This window comes from Aspergillus japonicus (genome assembly GCF_003184785.1).
Source record: "Aspergillus japonicus CBS 114.51 unplaced genomic scaffold BO86scaffold_18, whole genome shotgun sequence".
Lineage (NCBI taxonomy): Eukaryota > Fungi > Ascomycota > Eurotiomycetes > Eurotiales > Aspergillaceae > Aspergillus > Aspergillus japonicus.
Window position 1 is genome coordinate 322,958 of NW_020291655.1, and position 21,048 is coordinate 344,005.

Consider the following 21,048-nt stretch of genomic DNA (forward strand, 5'->3'; position numbering starts at 1 on the left):
CAAATGCAGCGCACAGCAGAGGGGAATCCATCGGAAGGATTGAAGCCAAAGAGGGAAAGATGGCGGGTGCGGGCGGCGACAGGGACCAAGAATGCAGTGCGGCGATCGGTGAGAATCGACTTGATTGTCATCATCCTCCGTTTTCTGTTGTTGATTTTCCGCTGCGGATTTTCTTTCTTTCTCATCTCACACTTCAGCCTCCTGAGGAAAAGGTACCCACCCTCTCGTACACATCGTCAGCCTCCCTCCTCTTCATCCAAACAAAACATTCCACACACCATGGACGTCCTCCAGAAATCCGTCCTGGATCCCCTCCAGCCCGTGCTGCGCCCGATCGTCTCGGCCGTACCCGAACCCGTGCACGATGCGATCATCTCGCTGATCGGCCAGTCCTGCCACAACGCCCTGGTGGTCGACCTCGACATCAGCCAGGACCCTGCCTGCACGTCGCTGGCCATCTCCAAGGCGCTGGGCATCGCCATCGTCGGCGCCAGCGCCATCGTCAAGGTGCCCCAGATCCTGAAGCTGATCAACTCGCGCTCGTCCGCCGGCGTCTCGTTCGTCTCGTATGCGCTGGAGACGGCCAGCCTGCTCATCACGCTGTCGTACAGCGTGCGCAACAACTTCCCCTTCAGCACCTTCGGCGAGTCGGCCTTGATCGCCGTGCAGGACGTGGTGGTCGGGGTCTTGGTGCTGGTGTTTGCGGGCCGGTCCGCGGCCGCGGCGGCGTTCGTGGCGGTCGTCGCCGCCAGTGTGTATACCTTGCTTTTCGACCAGACCCTCGTGGATGCGAAGACGATGTCCCTGCTGCAGGCTGGTGCGGGCGCGCTGGGGGTGGCCAGCAAGGCGCCGCAGATTTTTACGATTTGGAGCGAGGGTGGCACTGGCCAGCTGAGTGCATTTGCGGTATGTTTTCTTCTTTTATGTGCAGTCTTGTCATGGGCACTGTAGCTAATTGTCTTGGTCCCAGGTCTTCAACTATCTCGCCGGTTCTCTGTCGCGCATTTTCACGACGCTGCAAGAGGTGGACGACAAGCTGATCCTGTACGGATTCATTGCTGGATTCTCGCTGAACCTGATCCTCGCGGCTCAGATGCTGTACTACTGGAACAGCCCGGCCAAGTCCCAGGTCAAGAACAAGAAGAAGACCGCGGGCAAGCCTATTGCCAGCGCCAGCGCCGCGGGCGTCTCGACCCCGAGGCCAACCGCCACCAGCTCGGGCATTTCCTCGCCCAAGTCATCGGGCAAGACTCCCACCACCCGGAGACGTGGTTAAGCGGCCTCCGCCTCCTTTTTTTGAGCTTCTTCACCCCAGACAATACTTAATCCGCTTTTTTCCAAATCTTCCCCGCTCCTTGTAATCCTTGTAACGGGTAAACCGCTCCCTGTAATCCGTGTAACGAGTAAAATCACCTCTGACTCGGCATAATCCCCACGGTCATAAACCGCAAAATCTCATCCAACGGCACCACCGGCGCCACCACCGTCTGCTGTGCAGCATGCCCGGGGGCAGCCGGCGCAATATCAAACTCCAAGCCCTGCGCGACCCCAGACTTGCGCCTCACGCCCACAACCTCCATCTCATCGGGCTCCCCCTCCCCTTCCTCGTCGCCACTCTCCTCCTCCTCCTCCTCCTCCTCCTCCCCACTTTCACTATCATCATCATCATCCTCCAACACCCGCCGCAACCCAGTCACGACATTCCCGACCCCGCGCTCGCGCTCCTCCAACGTAAAATTCCCACCCCAGTTCCTCCGCCGCGCCTCCAGGTTGGCCTCCACCGGCGCCCAATCCCACAGCTCGGCCAGCGCGGCCAGATCATCCAGCCCCTGCCCTTGGCCGTTGTCACCCCCAGCCGCCGCGCCCACTGCGGCACCGCCGCCGGAGCCATGCCCCGGAGTCCCCGGCCCGAACGGCGGCGCGGCCGACGCCAGCGACCCACCGGCCTTCCGGCCGCGCGCCACCCAGTCCTCGACGCGGGGGTCGAGTTTGGTGCGCAGCAGCTGCTCGAGGGCGACGGTGTTGGCGGGGTTGCGCGCGGGGTAGGAGGGGGCCGGGTAGGCGACGAGGGTGGCGAGGAGGGCGCGGTTGTCCGAGAGGTGGTCGGAGATGGTGAGGAGGTTGTTGCTGATGATGGTGGCTTGGGATTGCAGGGAGGTCCTGTTTCCCCCCCCCCCCCCTCCCGGGGAGTAGTCAGTATGGATTGGGTGAATGTATGTTGGTATAGCGACATGCGGGTGGGATGGGTGGGGATTGTTGGTTTAGGGAAGGTATGAGCGGAGGGAGGCAAGGGTCAATGAGGGTTGATTTTATGCATATGTCTATGTTGCGAAGAATGAGGGAGGATTGCAGAGTGGAAAGGTAGGCGTACCATGACGGCAGGGGATCACTCTGGTTCAGACTGGTGATCAACGAGCCCAGGGAATGCGTCAGTTGCACGAGGCGTTGACGCGATTGCTCGAGGGTTTTGATCTGATCGGGGGTGAGGGAGGACATGTTCGTTTCGTGCGGAAATGCTTTGGCCGGTTATATTCGAGAAAATGAGTCTGTCCAGCCCAGCAAGAGAGGACGAAGAGGTGGTGCCAGTGGTGGGGAGGGACTGTCCTGCTATATCACGATGCGGGCGCGATGGAAGGCGGTATGGCAGTCCAGCTCACTGGTCATGCTCCTGCCTGAGGTGTCGATCTCCCTCCCCACGATCCGCTTATCGCTCGCTTTCCAGCTCCATATTTCCTGATGTTCCATACTGCCAGTGGTCAGTATCCTAATGTGAACAACAAAGAAACAAACAAACCTCATCCTTTAGAATCCTGGCGCCTACTTCTTCTTCTCACTCTCACCACTAAGCACCCACAGTATCCTTTCTTATCATCATAATCTCCCCCGTGGCTTTCGCCATGAAACGCACTGCTGCATCGACCAACCAGTTATGATCCTGCACCCAGATCCCGTGTTTATTTATAGGCCTCCTGGCAGGGATTCTGCAGGCCGATTCACACACGCTCTCTCTCATCCTTCCTCCTCCCTTGCCCGCCCCCGCGCTTAACGCACTGGGGAAATAAGGGCAGAGGGAGGCTTATAAGCCCGTCTCCTGCTCTGTTCTGCAGCTGTCAGTTGTACACCAGCAGCAGGGATACCACTATTCAGGGCCTTTTGCAAGCGTTTCTCTAACCCCACTGTGGGACTTGCGCTTATTATTCTTCAGCACTCTTTAGAAGAAAACATTTATTTCACTTTGATGAATCTCCATCCATCCTATTACTTGCAATGCATTATCAACAACAACAAAACTATGTGCAACACTCGAAAGGAGAGCGGGGTATACAAGATATGCTGCTCCGCACGATGATCCCATCCAATCCCTCGTCATAAACATCATAAAAGAAGACACAATGTGCTAACAAGCAATAAAGACAACACATTATTGGCCTTGTATGTAGGCCAGTCAACCATGAAGACCACCTTTTCACGTCGAGGTCAACGCCTGCCAGTGAGGACCTCTGGCTGCAACACCTACAGCCAGCCCGGCGCCTAAACAGACTCATAATTTGGAGTCAAACTTGACAGGGAAGAAGTCTTCAGGCCTCTTGCCCTTCCCTTCCGGAGACACCGGAGAAATGTCACTCTCCATCGCCACCGTCGTCTCTTTCACATGCTGCTTCGAGTGTCCCACCATCTGACTGCGGCCATCGTTATCCACAAACTGGAAGCCCGAGCCTTCTTGCAGTTGCTGCGGCTGCGGCTGCTGCTGCTGTTGATACGCCCCCGGCGGATACATTTCCTGTGGTGAGTACGACGGACCACGCCATGGGTGCTCCGCAGCCAGGGTTTTCCATCGCTGCTGCTCCGACGCTCGCTCGCGGCGGACATATCTCCGTCGCCAGCCGAGGCAGAAAAACAAACTCATCGTGCACAGACAGACCAGAATCACAAACCCCATCACCGGAAGCCCGACCAGCGTCGCCAGCCGGTAATTGATGGGGTCGTGTGCCGTGCTGTTCAGCAGATCCCTGTTGTAGAAGGGAAGCTGCACCTCCGAAAAGATATCCGATGGACTGATGGGGAATGCTGTATCAGTGGGCACGGGGAAATGACACTCATAACGCATCGCCTCGAGGACTGATCATTTCAATTTCTGTTAGCGGCTTTGGTTTTCATTTTGACAGAAAGACCATACGCACAGTTTGCCAGATACCCCTGCGTACTTGTCAGGTTGTAGCAGTTACTACAGGTGTCAATGTGGTTGTCGGCGAATGCTCCCGTGGCGCAATAGGCCCGCAGGTTGTTCTGATTCGGGTTCAGCAGCTCAAACTCGAACGCCGGGCTCAGACCAAGGCACGCAACCAGGCAAGGCGTCGAGACCGTGTTCACATCCTTCGGGTACCCGTAGACACAGGTGTCGAATGCGAACCGGAGATTATCTGGGTACGAAACTCTATCAGCGCCTGGCCAGCTGCAAAACAACCCCAATAGAAACTTACAGAGGCCCCAGTTGAAGTCACTGATCTGGGTTTCAGCATCGGTGTAATTGCTCTGTAGCTCGCAAGAGACGCATTCCTGGAACTTCCGGCCTGTCTCCGTGGTGTTGTACGACTCGTCCAGACAGACCATCTCAGAGGAAGTGGTATTAGTTGGGTTGGTACAGACGTCATAGCACGGTGATCCGTAGGTCGCATGCAATGCCCCGGCCGACGAAGCCAGGGAGGTCAGTAGCAGCAGTAACGGTGCTGCTACCGACATGATCGTAGATCGGGAGCTCGGGCCCCGCGGTTCGAATATCATGCCGATGTTCTTAGGGGTGGAATGATTGATCGTTCCTCAAGCTCCCAGTAAGACTAATTACCAGGCTACCTACAACCAAACGAATGGAGGTGCTGAGTGCAGGAGGTCGACCGCGCCGGCATCGAACTCACCGCACGGCAGGGGGAAGAGATAGCGACAGGAAGTGGAAGACCCAAGAGATCCCAGGGGCAAAGATGAGGGAGAACGTGCACCGGGGGCACGGATGGAGGGGAGGGAGACAGAGGGTAGAAATGGCGATGCGGATTCCACGAAATAATGCATGACAAGCTCTTCGGTTGGACGGCATGGGATCGGAGCCATGTTGGGGACTGATAGAAATGCATACCACCGCACTGGCGAGAAGGAGAACCGCACTCCCGTGCCGGATCACCAAGCATTGGGAGACACAGGTCGAACTAGCATTAACCAGGGTTGGACCAGGGCGGGCAAAGAAAACTCCTCCCCTGGTCAATCTGGGCGCTAAGGAGCCCCTCACCCAAGCAGGCGAAGGGCTTGTTGATCACCGTGACAGGACGATTGTGACTGTGACATGTGGTGCAGAAGCTTGCAGTCCCGGGAAAGAGCATGACTCGATGTGATTTGCTAGCACTCCTCATGCAGGAGGAGGAGAACAAAAGCACTCCCGAGTCGGCTTGCGGGGTTGGGCGCTTGCACGCAGCCTCGCATTGGACGAGTTCAACTCGCCGCAACTGCACTTCATCAGTCCTCTTCGGCTCCAACCATGGTTTGCCTGTTTGTTTGTTGATCCTCTGGGCCATTCAGCGAAGATGGTGTGATCGGGGAGCCTTGATCAGATCGATTATTATTGTTCTCCGCCGGAAATGCAACCTTGACGGAGGAGGCGACGCCATCCTTGCGCAGGACGACCACCCCCGAACAATGGTAACAGGAATATCAAAACGCCTCCCAAGCAGACAACCGCAAACAAAACTAATTACACAAAACGCCACAATGCAGCTTTAATCATCGGACTTCCATCCCCCGCGAGCTACATCCCATTGCCTCTCAGCTCGCGAGGAATCAAGCCTGGTCCATTCGGTTCGGCCCCTCGCCATCTGTCCTGGGCTGGGGCTTCCAAAAAATTCACAATCACAAAATGCCGCTCGACCAAAACAGCCCAAAATGCGTAAGCCAAAACAGCCACCCAATGTATCCGCCAAGATCTCTCAATAGACCTTTTACCCATACAGTTCATCGTAAGATGGAACCATCTCCTGTGCTTGTGGAAGCTCCTGCTTAGATCGTCGGCTGGCCCTCCGCTCTGCCAGCGTAGAGGATGGGGGGATAATGCCCGGAATTCGCTGGTCCTCGGACGGATTCGAGGGAACTGAGGAGGTATAGCTGTTATGTCTCGACCCGACCGTCCCTGGCATCGACACTGGAGACTCTGCCAAATACCCCTGGACACTACATCCGCGCATACGCGACGTGACAGACAATGGGGGCGACTTGGACGCTCGCGAGTAGAGCTCAGAATCATCGTACACATTGGGCCGACCGGAGGAGAGCTGGTGTCGCCCGTTCGATACATTGTGCGGCGATGGAACGGTCGCCCCTTCTGTCTCCTCCATCGAGCCATCGTCGGAGCACGAATGATACCATGCACTCGGCGGATGGGCAACGTTTGATTCATACGAATGTTGCTTCTTCCGGGAGCGATTACCCACTCGCGCATCGTAGTGTCCCGTAGGAATGCTCATGGCTGAATCAACGGATTGTGCTCGCTCATCTCTGCTGGCTGGTGGTCCCGAAGCTCCTATGCGAGGCGAACTGGCGCATCTACCAGGCTCGAGTGAGTTCTGTCGCCGTTCGCGGTCTCCATCAGATGTGCAGGCGCCCGTACTCGCTTGATCCCACTGGTTCCAAGAGCCGCCGTTGGGATAGGTGATGGATATGTCGCCCCATCGTGAGTGCAATTCGGATGATAGCTTTCGCTTCCTTCGTAGTTTTTGCATGAGGTTCGTCATAATCGCAAGAGGATTTTTCATGGAATGAAGCCTGAAGAGGCTGAGATGGGATTAGCATCGACGGCCGAGCCACGGAGGATCGAAAGGTTAAGGGCCAAGGAAGGAAGAGCCGAGACATCCACGGTACCTTTCAAGGATGGGGTCCCCCCAATGTGTATCCGGTCCCCTTTTCTTACCCAAGATTCCCTCCACTACAGCGTAGTCCCTGAAGCTGTCTCAAAGAGGAAGGTAGTCGAAGGGACGATGACCACCATACGGCGCCGCAGGCTTCGAGACCCGTCTCTATCGAGCCGGTACACTTTACTCGATGACAGAAGAATCACGCCGGCCGAAGGGCTCATGCATATCGCTCAAAAGGTTGATAGATGGGTCCCAGTCTGAGGGACCAACAATTGGGTTTCCTTCAGACAAGTCCTTCAGCAGCGGCAGGTTGTCATCCTGGGCCAGGCGAGTCAGTGACGGTCGCACGGAAGTGTAAGGCATTCACACACGACCCGGCAGTTTGGTTCGCACACCCTCATCGCAGTCATTTTGTCCGGGTGGAGTGGGGGAATATGGTCGAGAGAGGGTCACTTTTATCCGAACACAAATCACTTTTATGAAAGCGGCACGGAGGTTGGCCGCGCGCCGGCCATTGACAAGCGTTTGGGGCAGGAAGGGGGTCCGGTCCGCGTAACTGCTGGGCAGGGGTGAGGAGGTCACTCGCGAGGATGTGGACGCGGCGCAGTCAACTTGCTTTTGCAACCTGCTAGCTGCGTGCAGCTACTGGGATGGCAGACAGCAATCCGCCTAATAATTGGTCGTCGTCTTGGCATGGCGCATCTAGTGACCTCGGCATCAATCAGCACTGGAAGACTGGGAAATATCCTTGTCGAGGCTAGCAGGTTGGTAGTATCGATTTGAGACATGCCATGGTGAAAGACGGATGAGGCGATATTAACCGCCGGCGGTGATAGCTGGAGGCCTCGTAATAGCTGAAGCAAGGATGCGAGATTTGCGCAATCCACTGGTCAGCGAGTAACTAGGGCGAAGTCAGTGGTTCGGCTGGCGTCAGCAAACCATTAGGCTGTTCGTCTGGGATGCCAGGGTCTGGCGACGAGAAAAGAGGGGAAGCCGCACAGGACAACCACCGGTTTGATCGTCGCGGCTGGACCCGAACCACCCGCAGAGCTTATCTACGCGCCTGGATGGATCCCCTCCAGCAGACGAGGAGTCATTGTCACATCTCGTCGTCACTCCGCAGCTTGTCGGCTCCGAGAAATCCTCCTTCGTTCTCTAGCTGCAGGGCGGCGACCATGACCCCCTCCCTGGTGACCCTAGCAAGAGCGGGAATTCTCGAGATACCAGACCATATGGCCCGGCCATTGATCGTAGCTTTTTCTCCTTTGGGTTAATGCACGCAGACTGGGTCCTGCAAAAGTCGTCGTCTCTCGGTTCGCAAACGTTATGGCGTGTCGCACTTGTTGCCGGTTCAGCACAACCAACCCCCAATCTCCACACATGATGGAGTAGACCATAAACTGTTTGTTCCCGATGTTCTAGCCGCCGGACGTAACCATTCGAGGGATCAATCCACCTCCCTCCGCGATGGACGAAGTACTAAGGCGACCCCAGATGAGCTGTCGTGCGTCAGTAGAGTCGAAAGATTTCTCACAACGAGGACGGGAAGGAACAGCGAGGCGTGAGGGGAGAGGGGCAAGAGGAGCTTGAAAAAGTACCAACCTGGAGTTGAGTGACAAGCGCTCATGGAAGACCTGCTCCGGTTTAGCTCATGTAACAGCATCTGCCATCGGACCCTTCGAGGTAGATCGCCAATAACATTGGTAGATGCCGAGCCTGTAGGACTTTTGGCGGAGTAGCTCCAACCACGAGCTCATACCATCTCTTCCCTCAACTCCGTAGTCGATGGGCTGGGTCATCCTCTCATCCTCTCTTCCTTCTCGTAATCATCGAAATCATGAGCATCAACATCACAAAGCATAAGCATCGTCATCATCATAATGCATCAATCCAGCTTTCTCCTCCATGCGTTCAGTCAAACACAAGTCGACCCGATCCTAACAGAAATGAACGCTTCCCCAAGAAATGGGAAGCAAAAAGACAAGAGAGGCATCAATCTATAAGCGAGCGACAGAAAGGCTTGAGAAAAACAAAGAAAGGACTTTTCTCCCCTCGCGATCATCGAAGGTCCGTCACCAGTCTCGACAGCACAGGTCTAGGCCGTCGCGGCATCTGCTGTGCTGTGCCATCTGAGGTATTAGACGAAGAAAGAGAGACATCGTCATTCAAGTCCCGCAAGGGACCTATCGTGGGTGAAGGCTGAAAGGAGAATCTAGGAGTAATGAACGAGTCCCACTGAGCCATGATAGGAGCTGGTGGACTCAAGATCGACGATAGGGATCTTTCCTCTTGAAGACCCAGTGTAGGATAATGGTGATAGGGGATAGCGAGTCCAACAACTGGAGGATGGGGAGGAGGGGCATCGACCCTCTGATATCGAGAAGGGTCGTAGGTGGGTAAGGGTTGAGGTTGATAGGCTGGGGGTGGGTCGCGAAGGAAGTCATCTACCGGGCTATGGTAATGAGCTGAGAGGCGCGACATGGGCTGGATTGGGGGAGGGAAGGCTGATATTGTTGTTGTTCCTCCTCCTGCTCCTGCTCCTCTTCCTTCTTCGAGCTGCTGCTCCTTCTGGTTGGGGTCGAGATCGCGCAGAGTGGGATAGTAGCCCAAGGCGAAGGAGATGTGATGGTCGATGAGGAACTGTCGGTCCTCGCGACGTTGCATGGAGCGTTTCTTGTGGCAGAGGAAGGCAAGGATTCCGGTCACTGTGGTTGGGCCGATGGTCAGTTTGGCCGAGTTTGTCTTCTCGGATCCAGTCCCTTCCCTTTCCATGTCGGTAGTGTGTTGAAGGCGACAACAACAACAACAGCAGCAGCAGCAGCAGCAGCAGCAGCACAAGAACAAGACACAAGACAACACAGCCCAGAAGGAAGAATGACGAAGTGAAAAGTCAAGGCTCACCAGCCACCAGCACGACACTCCCAAGAACCACTCCAATGATCATCCCATCCATACTCGACGATGGGAGTCCGGTCGACCGGACTCCGAGAATCCGTGGCTTCATCTTGTATGTGCTCTCTGATGTCTGTCTATCCAAGTCCAAATGACTGACTGACCGACGACCAGACATACAACCAATTGAGCAATGGAATAAAACTCCAGTACACCGTGTCCCGTGCTCTGCAATTCACTCTGAGGAACCTAGGGCACAGTGACAACATGTACACACACACGCCCCACACACGCACACACACGCACGCATACAAAGCAATCTAAACCAGCAAAAAGCAAGAAGAAAAGGCAGAAGGGAAGAGCAGAAAGCAGCAAAGAGCAAAGAAAGAGAAACCGCAACACGGGGCCGACGAAACCGGCCCACCTATCTTAAAGTAAGAAAGAAACCCAGATAAAGTCCAAGCACACACCTCATCAACCCCGGGTACCGTTCCTCTCTCTCCCCGCCTGGTTCCCTTCAGAAAAGCTATTTTAATCTCAACGGACCTGGTGGTGGTGGTAGTTGCTGCATGAATCCCTTGGCCCTTACAAGATGTCACACAACTCCTCCCGCGGTTACTTTTCCCTTGATCCCAGGGCTGAAGAAAACAAGCATAGGGTAGCGTGGGTCTCAATTGCCGTCGGGGATTTTTTTTAAAAATAGTATACCCACCTGGGGGAGAGGATAACTGTCCTGCAAGAGGCGGGGGGAACACACCAAAGAGCAGATTGATTGGATAGCGAGGGTGGTTGATCTCCTCTCCCATCATGCCCTGAGCGCATGTGGTCCTCTCGTATCGGCCGGCGGCTTTTTTGCCTGTCGGGTTTGCTCCACGGGATGCGCGTGGACCAAAATAGATTCCAGCTATCGTTCTAGTCTGGATTCTATAATTATACTGTTTGATAGCTGTTGATGTCTTGTAGATGGCTATATAGCAGGATGATATATGCGATTGTTTGTCACAAAGTTTGATTAGATTCTATGTCTTCGCGTGAGCTGTGATTTCGGTTTCGGTATTTGGCGATGTTGCCGTGTCCCGAAGGGTACAGTACTAAATCTTCTCCTCTTAAGAGCAACACAAAAACAATATATTCTCGCAGTATCATATCATGATCGCTAATATGAATATCGACACATCCCCGCTCTTCTAACTCCGCTATTCGTTCAATCTACTCCGCATACGGGCGGTATACCGCGATGCCCTTCTCCGTGCTCAGGTCCAAGGCCACACCCGCCCCGATAAAGTACGTATAGCCCTCGCGCAAGTCGAACGTCTTGCCGTCGCCACCGGCCACGCTCATTGTGCCGTTGCCCTTGGTCACGATCAGGAGACTGGGCCCGCCGACTGGCTTGTACGTCTCCTTCTCGCCGGCCCCCAGGCTGGTGCCCAGGACGTTGAACTCACTGAACGGCGGGGCATACACTTCCGTCTTGAAGTGCTCGCCCTTGTCGCTCTTCCGTCGCGGCAAGGTCGCCTCGTCCGGGCCGTGCGGCTTGAATGACAGCGCTCGCGTGAAGAGGTCGACGCTGTCCTTCTCGGCCTTGGGGCAGAAGCCCGTGTTGAGCACGTTGTCCGACCGGGCCATGCACTCCATGATATCGCCGTGCAGGTACGCGTGGATGCTATCCGCCGGAACGCAAACCGCCTCCCCGGGCCCCAGCGTCATGTAGTTCATAAGTAGCACGGCCACTAAGCTTCCGTTGTCGGTCTCGGGGTATTGCTTGCGTAACCGTTCGAGTAGACCAGGGATGTACCGCTGGTTGGGCCCAAAGCGCGACTCGGGGATTTCCAGCAACTCTTTGACGGTCTCGGCTACAATGGAGGGGGGCAGCGTCAACAGGATCCGGCAGATCTCGCGGAGCAGCTCATCGTCAAGGCCGGACGTTTGACCTGGGGGCACAAACTGATCGAGTGGCTTGACTTTCAGAAGCTGCTCGATCTCGGCCAAGGGCTTGAAGCCCGCAAAGAGCTCAAACTTCGACAACGCGATGGCAATCTCCGGCTTGTGGTTCGGGTCACCGAACTTGTCCGGGTCCTCCTTGTGAAGCTTCTCGGATAGAGCCTTGTCTGGGTGTAGCTGTAGGGGGAGCGCCTTGGAGAAAGATAGGATCTGCGCTTGGGTTAGACCTTTACCATATCACGGCGTTGATTTGAGAGTTTGCTTCATACCTTAGGTAGGTAAGGCACCTCGGGACCCCATTTGTCCAACGCGGACTTGCCCACAACCTCGGGGTTCTCTTTCAGGAAGTCGCTCAGGAGCTGTCCTGTGGACAAGATTTTAGAGGGCACTGTAGGGTATGTGCCCATCCACATCTGTAACCCGTCAGTAGCTGAAGCGCTGAGAGCGGTGCGATCGTTGAGCTCACTTCCGAATAGGTCTTAGAATCATCAACCTCTCCCGCTCCGGGTGTTTTGGACCAGAGCACACCGGCGAGGGAATCCTTTCCCTTCTTGCCCCACGGGTCATTCTAAAAGCTAATTAGCACGGGCTGAAGAGATCGAAAGAACTCAAGTGATCGGCCATACCTTAACACCACATAGCAACTGAACTACTGAATCTGGCATGGTGGGCAACGTAGTAATGGTATATGTATAGGCTCAAGCACAAATGTCGAGTAAATGGCGTTCCAGGGGATAGAACACATTTCTCTGAACAATATAAATCAATCTCCGTAGTAATTCAGCTGCTTATCTGATGTGCCCTTGAAGTGCGTTAACATGGCGTCATGTTGTGGGGGGTCGACTTGATTCGAGGCCTGGATCTCATGGCGTCATGTCCTTATCATTGTCAGGGTTGTTCCTTTCGGGTTTTCCACGAAAGGTAGTTTCAGGTACCACGGCAAGATGTCGCATTCGATTGACAGCTCTCAAGCCGAAAGTCAACAGAGATACTGATTATTAGTGAGGGAGAGGATGAGATCCCGCCAATTGGGAGCGGAAATTGAATTTCAACAGTTGCGGGAGTCGCAGGCAAGACTCCTCGTCAGGTTGACGTCAGCCACTCGCCTCCAGGGTTAATAATTTGGATTGAATCCGAATGAATAATCAAACAATTCCAAAATATAATGTTTGTGCACACCTGCTAACAATAATGTATGATTGATTATATTATGAATATATACATTGATCAATAGTACTAAGTTACCGGCTTCTACCGGAACTTTCAAAAAAGCAATGCAGCCACCAAACGCCATGCCAAGAGCAATGCTATGCAAAATTTTAATTGGTCTGGTTCCGTAGGCCGTCACGGCATTAGCGAACGTCGATGCTCATGTCTCGTTTGTTGGAGTCATTCGTACAGCTGGTCTGGATCAGGTACCATGGCTGTGGTCATGAACTTCCCCAGCTGGGTAGCCCTTTTGTCGAAGGTCGAGAGCCTGAGAGTCCTTTCCACCGAAGCGCTGGTGCGGCGGCTACTGCTCGCCTCGCTTCGGCGCGGGGAGGCCAAAGATCGTGACTGTCTGGAGTGATGATGGTCCCCCTCGATCACTTGGTCTCTGAATGCATCCTCGAGCTGGTCAAAACGGGTCCGTGGTCGCGCACACCGTTCCAGAGAGCCCTCATCGTAAGGGATGTAGGAGCTTGCACGACGGCTGGAATGAAGCTCTGGTGATATCGCTCTAAGCTCTTCTGCAAACTGAGCGCCAGCGGGGATGTATCTGAATCGTGGAGAACGGGGCTCTGGGAATGCTGTCTTCTCGGCGATTTCGGTGGGGTAGTCTTGCTGAATGGGTCTATAGGCGAACTGAGACCGTCTGCGTTCGGCTTTAGTGGTGAGCTGTTGGTCCTTCTCCTGTGGGTAGTCGGTTGGGGTCTTGGATCGTGGATTAAGCCGAACAGATAGTCGGCGCGGGTTTAAGGCTTTGACGGACAATGAGCTGGGCCTGGCAGTTCGATGGTCATATTCTGTTGATGGGGCCTCGTCGTGGCCGCGACTCATGGCGGAAGGCACGAAGCCCGTGCTGCAGGTCCCTTTTCGGAGCGAGGACTGGCGAGGATTCTCATATTGGTTCCAGGACCCCTCAGTGGGAACGGTAATCCTCACGTCACCCCATCGCTCATGGAGTGGTGAGGGAGAGTCGTGTTTCCGGAATCGTCCCAGAGGACCTTTCACGGCGCTTGCCATCACGAGGGATGTTTGAGTTATTGGGCACCTCGAAACAGAAACGAACAAAGAATTCAACAGCGAAAGACAGAAAGCACCTCAATAGCCGGAGCAAAAGGAAAGAAGAAGCTGCATGCTAAGGTTTGGGAGAAGCAGTCGAGCACCACCCGAATTTCAAGTTGGTGTTGGTGTTGGTGGCTGTCGGCTTTGGCTGGACAGCTGAAGACTGGGCAAGCGCTTGTAGAAACACTAAAGAACAGAGCTGAAAAATGTGAGGATAGCCCAATCGGATCTTTGTTCCAGGCAGTTCTTGGAAGCACAGACCCAAACAAGGCTGAAGAGTGAATCCTTTGTGAACCGGGGGAGATGATGGATATAAAAGCTTATCCATAGGGTAGCAGTCGGTTATGGAGCTGTGGTTCATAAGCAAACAAGCGACATCCGATGCTGCATAATGCCACTAGGAGGTATGCTACTAGGTAGGAAGTGTATGTTTCCAACATTAGAAGCACATAGCAAGCATACATACTAGGTAGAGATTAGCCGCCGATGTCTCTGTAGATTGGAAGTGGAGAGCGGGGTTATCCTGTTAGCCCAAGGCACCTGGCAAAGATGGATCATGGATCTATATTAAACCCACCTAATTAGTAGCACTGCAGCGGGTGCAACCCAGATTTGGGGCAATCGATTGGATCCTTGGACCGCCAGAGATTTAGCGACTCGCCCCGAAAGAGGGGAAATCGAGTCGCCTCCAAGATCAGTGCAGGAAAGCGATTCGCAGCAAGTTAGCGCTGGTCTTTTACAACCAAGTATAGTATACATGTTATGTACCTATTAGGCATTTAGTCGCACAGTCCAAGCCAATTGTGAGACCTCTCCATGCGCCCATAAACCTGCTCTATTTTTATTGTATGCGTCATGCATGTCATCGTGGGTCTGCCAGCACAAATACTAACTCACCTAGGAAGTTCAAAATAGTAAATTGTCGAGTCCGCAAATCACGAAGCTCCATTTATCTGATGCAACTCTATGGCTAGTGCTCTCTAATCTAGGCCCATGCAATGATCTGCTACTCTAAACGCCGACTCCTTACATCTAGGCTGCTCATGAACTCGGGTTATACACACTCTTGAGGCCGTGGGGAAAGACATGCACCAGATAAACAAAATGTATGGGCAATGCAAAAAGACTTGGAAACGTGGAAAGAGCACCCTTGTCATGCCAGAGCAACGACAAGGATGTTTGTTAAAGTGTTAAAGAGGACTTGCTGGGGTTTTTGGCATGGGTTGTTGGTGTCATTCGCAGCAGTTGGCGGGACGGGGACAAGGACGTCTCGTGCAGGCCGCAGGGTACATATTCTGGAGAACGAGCGGCGAACCCGTGAAGTGGCGGTCGCACAGACTGACCGGAGGAGGATGAGGAACCCGACGTAGATTGTGAGGATAGCGAACCGCCTTTGAGGGCCATCCAGGAATAGGGGTGATCTTGAGAGCTTGGCTCCCAGGTTCGCCAGGTAGTGCTCATCTGCGGCCGCTTGGGAGACAGAGCCTGTGTTCCTTCCCCGGTGTCAGATTCCGTGGAATAAGGTCCGTCACTAGCATTGGAAGAGTCCTCCTGCTCCTCTTGCGTGCGTTGCTGATGATCGTGATCCCCGCGCGCAGAGACCACGGAGCCAAAGTTCTGTGATTGTTCGGATGAGAAGACGCTTCGAGACCTCGGCAAGTGTGGGGTGTTTTGGCGGGTATTCTGATGTTTGGCAGACTTTCTTCGTTCCAGTTCATGGTTGTATGAGCTTCGTCGATTCAGCATGCGCCCACGGCCACCGCTGCTATCTAGCGACTCGAGCGAGTAGCTGTTGAGACTATTATCTGACCTGACGCTGAGCTTTCCAGGACAAAAAGCCACTCGGGCTCGCATTTTCTGTACCGCTATGTCCAAGGCCAATTCAATGGCACAATGGTTTCGAATGCGCCCGAGCTTTGGCCATGTTGCACGTTCGCCACTCAGGCATGCTTGAAGCATGAAGTCGGTCGTCGGGTTCCTCAGCATCACCGGGAAGTTGCTATACAGTATTTCCGGATAGATATTGATATCGCCGGAATATTTCTGGTTCACTATAGACATGGTCTTCGTCAAAGCTGTTGGACAGATCCCCATTTCGGAGAGAACTGTCAAGCGATACATTATTTCGTCTTTGGCCAGATGAGTGGCAGTATGAAGCCACTGAGGCGCAATGAAGAACGGTTTTCCACGCTGATGCGGACCATCATCCTTTGGCAAGAATGGGACGACATGAGGATTGACCTGCGAGACGATAAAGTGATTGACATTGAACATCTCCGAAAGCCGATTCATGGGCAGGTCGCCATCCACCGATCCATCGATATACTGTTTGTGTAGGTCGTGCCAGGGCGCCGGCTCTCCGGTCAGAGGGTCTTTAGCCATGAGCTCGGATGGTGAAAAGACGAAAGGCACTGAGCAGGAAACAGCACTACTGACGTTAGTCCCGAGATCCATACGAAGCATGTAAGACTGAAAAGCTAAAGGACCTCTTACACGGCAGACCAGATCAGCACATTCGGAGCAGTGATATAGTTCAACAACTTGGGGAGTTCGTAGACTCCCGCACTAGAGACGCAGACATTGAGTATTCGTCGTGTCCGATTGTATGCTTCCTGAAATGTTATATCGCCAAGCCAACTTCTCATGAGTTTCGCCAGATGTGAGATATCCAGAAATGAACCATACTTCAGGAACCGCGCGGTCTTTTGTAGTATATTATCAGTGTCGCTCTCCTCGCCAAAGACTGCAAAATCGCCATATGCATAGGATTCCAGAAGGGCGGGGAGCTCGTCCTCCGTTCGTGTGCAGAACACTGCGCATACAATGCTGCCGGCCGAAGCACCGGAGATGATTCGAGGTAAAAGTTTCGCTTCGTAAAGAGCTTTCAGCACGCCGATATGATTCATGCCGAAGGTCGCACCCCCGGAGAACAGCAACGCGCTGCGGCCGAATGATTGTCTCGCTGCAAGTAATTGATCGAGTATATACTTGGTTTCCAGACCATCACACCGGTTTTGTCCCGATAACTCGACCAGCGAGGATATTGTGTCTAGCGCGGTGGTGATATATTTGTCTATCAAATCTTTTGTGCCCAGGTGAGAATACCGATAAAGCGAGGCATTACTCATGTTCCCCAGGTCTCGACTCAAAGACGTACGAATTAGGAACAGCATCCGGCTGACATCGCAACTAATTCGGGCGTCTTCCAGCTGCTGGAGACGTTCTTGAACCAGACGCACGTCGTAGTCTGGTGACTCGAGGGCTTGCTTCCAAACGGTGTGCTCTTCCAGATCATCCAATTCGCTGGCACAGATCCGCCATTCATCATATGTCACTGCCTGTACCAGGGTGTTAGATGGTTGCAGATTCCTTTGATTGCCTCGGTTTGAGAAATCGCCAGCAGTACATCTCGTAACTCACATTCCGCTTTTTCAAGTAGAGAACCTGTTTTCTGTCTTCTACGTCGATGCGCGCAGTGCGTTGCTCGGCGCATGGACCATCTTTGCGGTAGCTCAATGTATCTCCAGCCCATGTCAAAGAGCTCATAACAAAGGATGACAGAGAGGGAACTGAGATGGACTTGAGCAGAGAACGCCGAGACCCGCCGGTCGCGCCTCGAATCGCATCCTGAGTTGGACGACGCTTGGATTTACTATTGCACTGGGTGCGCAAGACTGTAGGATCGTGGAGTAATGACATGACAGGCTTGGGCCCGCATCAGTCCCGGTATGAGCCAAAGCGCATGCGAGATAAGCTTAGAAGAAGACGGCCGCGGAACAAGAGAAGCAAGAACGAAAACTGTAGACTGAAAAAGGTCTGTGAATAATTCTAATGGTGGTCGAGAAGAGGAAGGGACGAATAAAGAGGAAAGTACAGTGAGTAACTTGGTATGTGGGGGATGGGGGGAGGGTGTAAGGGGGGCAAAGTGAGGTAGAAAGTGGAACTGGTTGTAGTAATAAAAAAGTCAAGTGAGATGGTATAAGCAAGTATAAGCTGGAGATGGATGACAATAGTTCGTAATATTCTAGGATGGAAGGATTATATTGTTGGTAAGGTGTTGTTAGGCACTACTAGGTAGTTTGTTTGATAGTTAGAGTGCTGTAGGGTATAGTAAAGTAAAATAAAGTAAAAAAGGTGGCAGGGATCTGGGGGTAATTGAAAGGCTCATTCCAGTCAGCAGCATGAGAGGGTAAGAGGATGAGTGGGGAAGGAGGAAACTCTCCACGGTTTCACTCAATCTAACGTCACGAGGCCGGAGATTCAACCTCCCCACTGTCCTCTTCGGCTGCTGCCGATCCTCCCTGTCTGCACTACTGTGCCAGTACGCGGGGAGAGAAGATGGCGCCCCGGGTCGGAATGATGCCTACATAATGACATCCCTCAATCTCAACAGGGAGGGTTACCTAGAGGGGCAACTGCCTAATGCTAGGTCAGTTATGCTTATATGAGTATTACTAGGTAGATACTGTCAAATGAGTAATATCCCTCATCAGGTCAGATGCTGCAGCACCAGTGATTGACGAACCTGCTGGATAGAACTTGAACCACACAATCACAACTCTAATCGGATTCGCCTGAAATGCGCCTTGATGCCATCATGCACCACTCATCCTTATTGCCCCCCCTGTCCCCCACTTCAGCACGGAGTTTTGAGTCAGATAATTCCCATCATTCGTCACATACCACTACCAATCTGCCCCGAACGCTGGTGTCAAGGTTTATGTTTTCGGCCTGATCCTACTGAGTATTAGAGTAATTCAATACTAAACACCCACTGATCTCATTTCCCCCACATTTGTCAATTTATATGTACCATCCTGAAGTAAGGATAATCCTTAGACTTTGATGTTCTCGAAGGCGAAATGGTAGAGTACCAACAGACTGCAAACAGAGTTCCATGCGCAGGGGGTGAGGTAATTCTTGCTTGTTTGACGAACGCGTCTAGTGCGGTTCTTCATAAGGTGCGATCTTGCATGGAGGTGTGCGACCGTGGTTGCCGTGCATCGGAAGTCCAAGGGTCCAATAATAAGGGAGCCTTGCATCAACTACCTCAACGAGGATGGGTTAGTTACCCACTATTGTGAGAAAATGTCCTTAGCAGGCTGCGATAGCCTTGGCGTGATTGGTGTGGTGTTGTCAGTCATTTAGCTGCTCGAGTGTGATAAGGAGGATGTCAGGACCATCCCAGCACATACACCGATCTCCTTCCAGATGCTTAAGACAAAGCGGATGGTTTCTTTTCTTTCGAGTTCGAACTTTGCGTTGCATTTTATTGGGTATTTTGTCGGTCTTCTCAGACCAGGATGGCCGGTCATGCGTACAAACAAGTTTCACATGCTACTTATCATGGTCGAATTTCTGGCCCGCATGTGAAAGTGACTTCTGGCTGGCAGTACTCATTCTTCGGACCCCATGCACCGATGGCCATTGTATGGAAGGTACTCTAGACTCATTCGCTCTTGTGATGTAATCCATATTACCTACTGACCACTGCGCAGGGATTAATGAATCCGACATAGCCAGTTCCTGATAGCGTCTCTGGCCTGAGATCGAACACCATCTTCGATCCAAAAATGCCCTGCTCCATCGATCTCAACCGACCGAAATTTACTTGATGGATTCTGACGGAGCTCTTTCGACCAGGTCTGCAACTTATGTACGGATGTGAAAGTATCCTGGGTTCCGTAAAGAGCAAGTGTTTCGTGTGCGCATACCTGGTCTGCTGGCTGGGGGCAAGGAATCGATTGCCTCTGGGACGACTCAAGCGTTCCAATGTCAAGCGACAGCTTGGCAAACAATGTCAGAAAACGGTTGATCGGGGGTAGGATGGGTGAGATAAGTAGATAGGCGACCGTTGTTCTCTGAATAGTGCCCGCGGCTCTTCTCATCTCCTCGAGTGTATTTCTTTCTTGTTCGAGAATATCCTTGTCTTCACCTAAGCAGTAGACGAGATCTCGAGCGATTTGGTAGATCTCATACATGGGGGTACCATGGTTACTTTGCTTGACAACATCCGCAATCAGATCTAGGTGCGGCAAATTCGAGGCAATCATTGACCCATACGAGTAGCCGCCTAATATGAGCTGCGCAGCTTCAAGGTTATTTCCGCCATACTGCGATGAAGTAGAACGCGTGTCCCTCAGGCGATGCAGATAGAGCAGCATGAATTCGTAGAAAGAGGCGTAATCGGCCAGTTCAGGCCTGCCGGTCCAGCTTGTCCGCCCATCAGAGCCACCGGCGCCACTGTAGCACATATTAGTTTGGAACTATTGAAGGGTCTCGGACTGTCAAGCAGCTGACGGATGGATGAGACATCTCAGCGAAAACAATATCCCAGAAACACCAAAAAAGGGTGGCAATGCTTACCGGAAGTTGAAGGTGCCCACCACAAACCCAGCTCGGAGAAGCTCCCCTGCAACGAACCCCACGACCGGATCGTCGTAGCATCCTCCGAGAGGGGCGTACGGATGTGCAACGATCGCACCTCGTATCCGCTGACATGACGAACTGCTGGGATTCACCTGTCCTGGTGGATGGTATATCCGGCAGTCGAGCCTGAGTCCATCATGGAGGGATGGAATGGTGAAGGTGTGCGTCGGAGTGGGGAGGTGCATTATCAAAGGCGGGTTCCAGATCCACACTCAGCACATATAGTCTGTGGCATGTCACTAGGAAATGTGGGATACTTCTTGAATCGTGTGTGTAGCACAGCGAAGGGGAACAGGTTACTTGGCTAAAATTAAATCACCAGGCCTGTTGACAGGGAGGAGGTTAGGAGAGGAAGTACGGAGTGTACCTTGTGTGGGACGCTGGTCGGGCCCAAGCGTTTACGGTCAATGAGCCGCTGCTGCAGTTTCCAATTGTACTGCACAACTTCCCTTCATGTTTACAGCAATACAATCAAGGAATTAAATATTTCCAGTGCTATATTTTCGGGGTCACTGGGGATCCTTGCAATACATATATAAGTATAGCCTCGGGAAAGTACTCTGTATCGACTTGCCTATTTGCTCGCATCCATGTATATCTGCCGGTATTGCCCCCCCCCCCCCCCCAA

At 53.1% G+C, this 21,048-nt stretch overlaps 9 protein-coding genes across 9 annotated transcripts; 1 reads left to right on the plus strand and 8 right to left on the minus strand.

Annotated features, from left to right (window-relative positions):
- Nucleotides 1-4: 4 nt before the first annotated feature.
- On the plus strand, nt 5-1,332 carry BO86DRAFT_388592 (putative monosaccharide-P-dolichol utilization protein). The gene is made up of 2 exons (XM_025671894.1): nt 5-906; nt 971-1,332. The coding sequence occupies exons 1-2, from the start codon at nt 280-282 to the stop codon at nt 1,274-1,276; spliced, it is 933 nt and encodes a 310-aa protein (XP_025528654.1). The 5' UTR covers nt 5-279; the 3' UTR covers nt 1,277-1,332.
- Nucleotides 914-2,645, minus strand: med8 (RNA polymerase II mediator complex subunit MED8). The gene is made up of 2 exons (XM_025677561.1): nt 2,372-2,645; nt 914-2,160 (listed from the first exon to the last, which is right to left on the minus strand). Exons 1-2 carry the CDS (start codon nt 2,494-2,496, stop codon nt 1,410-1,412), a joined length of 876 nt encoding a protein of 291 aa, XP_025528655.1. The 5' UTR covers nt 2,497-2,645; the 3' UTR covers nt 914-1,409.
- Nucleotides 2,646-3,541: 896 nt separating this feature from the next.
- BO86DRAFT_311118 (uncharacterized protein) lies at nt 3,542-4,740 on the minus strand (the record flags this gene model as incomplete). The annotated part of the gene is made up of 3 exons (XM_025667899.1): nt 3,542-4,119; nt 4,173-4,421; nt 4,482-4,740. The coding sequence occupies 3 exons, from the start codon at nt 4,738-4,740 to the stop codon at nt 3,542-3,544; spliced, it is 1,086 nt and encodes a 361-aa protein (XP_025528656.1).
- A 1,241-nt stretch (nt 4,741-5,981) lies between these two features.
- On the minus strand, nt 5,982-6,770 carry BO86DRAFT_311051 (uncharacterized protein; the record flags this gene model as incomplete). The annotated part of the gene is made up of 1 exon (XM_025667894.1): nt 5,982-6,770. One exon carries the CDS (start codon nt 6,768-6,770, stop codon nt 5,982-5,984), a length of 789 nt encoding a protein of 262 aa, XP_025528657.1.
- A 1,837-nt stretch (nt 6,771-8,607) lies between these two features.
- BO86DRAFT_67811 (uncharacterized protein) lies at nt 8,608-10,206 on the minus strand. The gene is made up of 2 exons (XM_025677560.1): nt 9,792-10,206; nt 8,608-9,595 (listed from the first exon to the last, which is right to left on the minus strand). The coding sequence occupies exons 1-2, from the start codon at nt 9,958-9,960 to the stop codon at nt 8,949-8,951; spliced, it is 816 nt and encodes a 271-aa protein (XP_025528658.1). The 5' UTR covers nt 9,961-10,206; the 3' UTR covers nt 8,608-8,948.
- A 671-nt stretch (nt 10,207-10,877) lies between these two features.
- Nucleotides 10,878-12,747, minus strand: BO86DRAFT_409209 (mannose-6-phosphate isomerase, class I). Its single transcript, XM_025674398.1, has 4 exons — nt 12,350-12,747; nt 12,190-12,291; nt 11,993-12,136; nt 10,878-11,933 (listed from the first exon to the last, which is right to left on the minus strand). Exons 1-4 carry the CDS (start codon nt 12,386-12,388, stop codon nt 10,992-10,994), a joined length of 1,227 nt encoding a protein of 408 aa, XP_025528659.1. The 5' UTR covers nt 12,389-12,747; the 3' UTR covers nt 10,878-10,991.
- A 365-nt stretch (nt 12,748-13,112) lies between these two features.
- BO86DRAFT_311053 (uncharacterized protein) lies at nt 13,113-13,949 on the minus strand (the record flags this gene model as incomplete). Its single annotated transcript, XM_025667895.1, has 1 exon — nt 13,113-13,949. The coding sequence occupies one exon, from the start codon at nt 13,947-13,949 to the stop codon at nt 13,113-13,115; it is 837 nt and encodes a 278-aa protein (XP_025528660.1).
- Nucleotides 13,950-14,969: 1,020 nt separating this feature from the next.
- Nucleotides 14,970-17,691, minus strand: BO86DRAFT_360641 (putative Patatin family phospholipase; the record flags this gene model as incomplete). The annotated part of the gene is made up of 3 exons (XM_025669825.1): nt 14,970-16,419; nt 16,485-17,329; nt 17,412-17,691. Coding segments are annotated over 3 exons (2,371 nt in total), but the record flags the coding sequence as incomplete, so codon positions are not given.
- Nucleotides 17,692-19,476: 1,785 nt separating this feature from the next.
- BO86DRAFT_68021 (uncharacterized protein) lies at nt 19,477-20,716 on the minus strand. Its single transcript, XM_025677562.1, has 2 exons — nt 20,358-20,716; nt 19,477-20,234 (listed from the first exon to the last, which is right to left on the minus strand). The coding sequence occupies exons 1-2, from the start codon at nt 20,603-20,605 to the stop codon at nt 19,493-19,495; spliced, it is 990 nt and encodes a 329-aa protein (XP_025528662.1). The 5' UTR covers nt 20,606-20,716; the 3' UTR covers nt 19,477-19,492.
- Between the last annotated feature and the right edge of the window lie 332 nt (nt 20,717-21,048).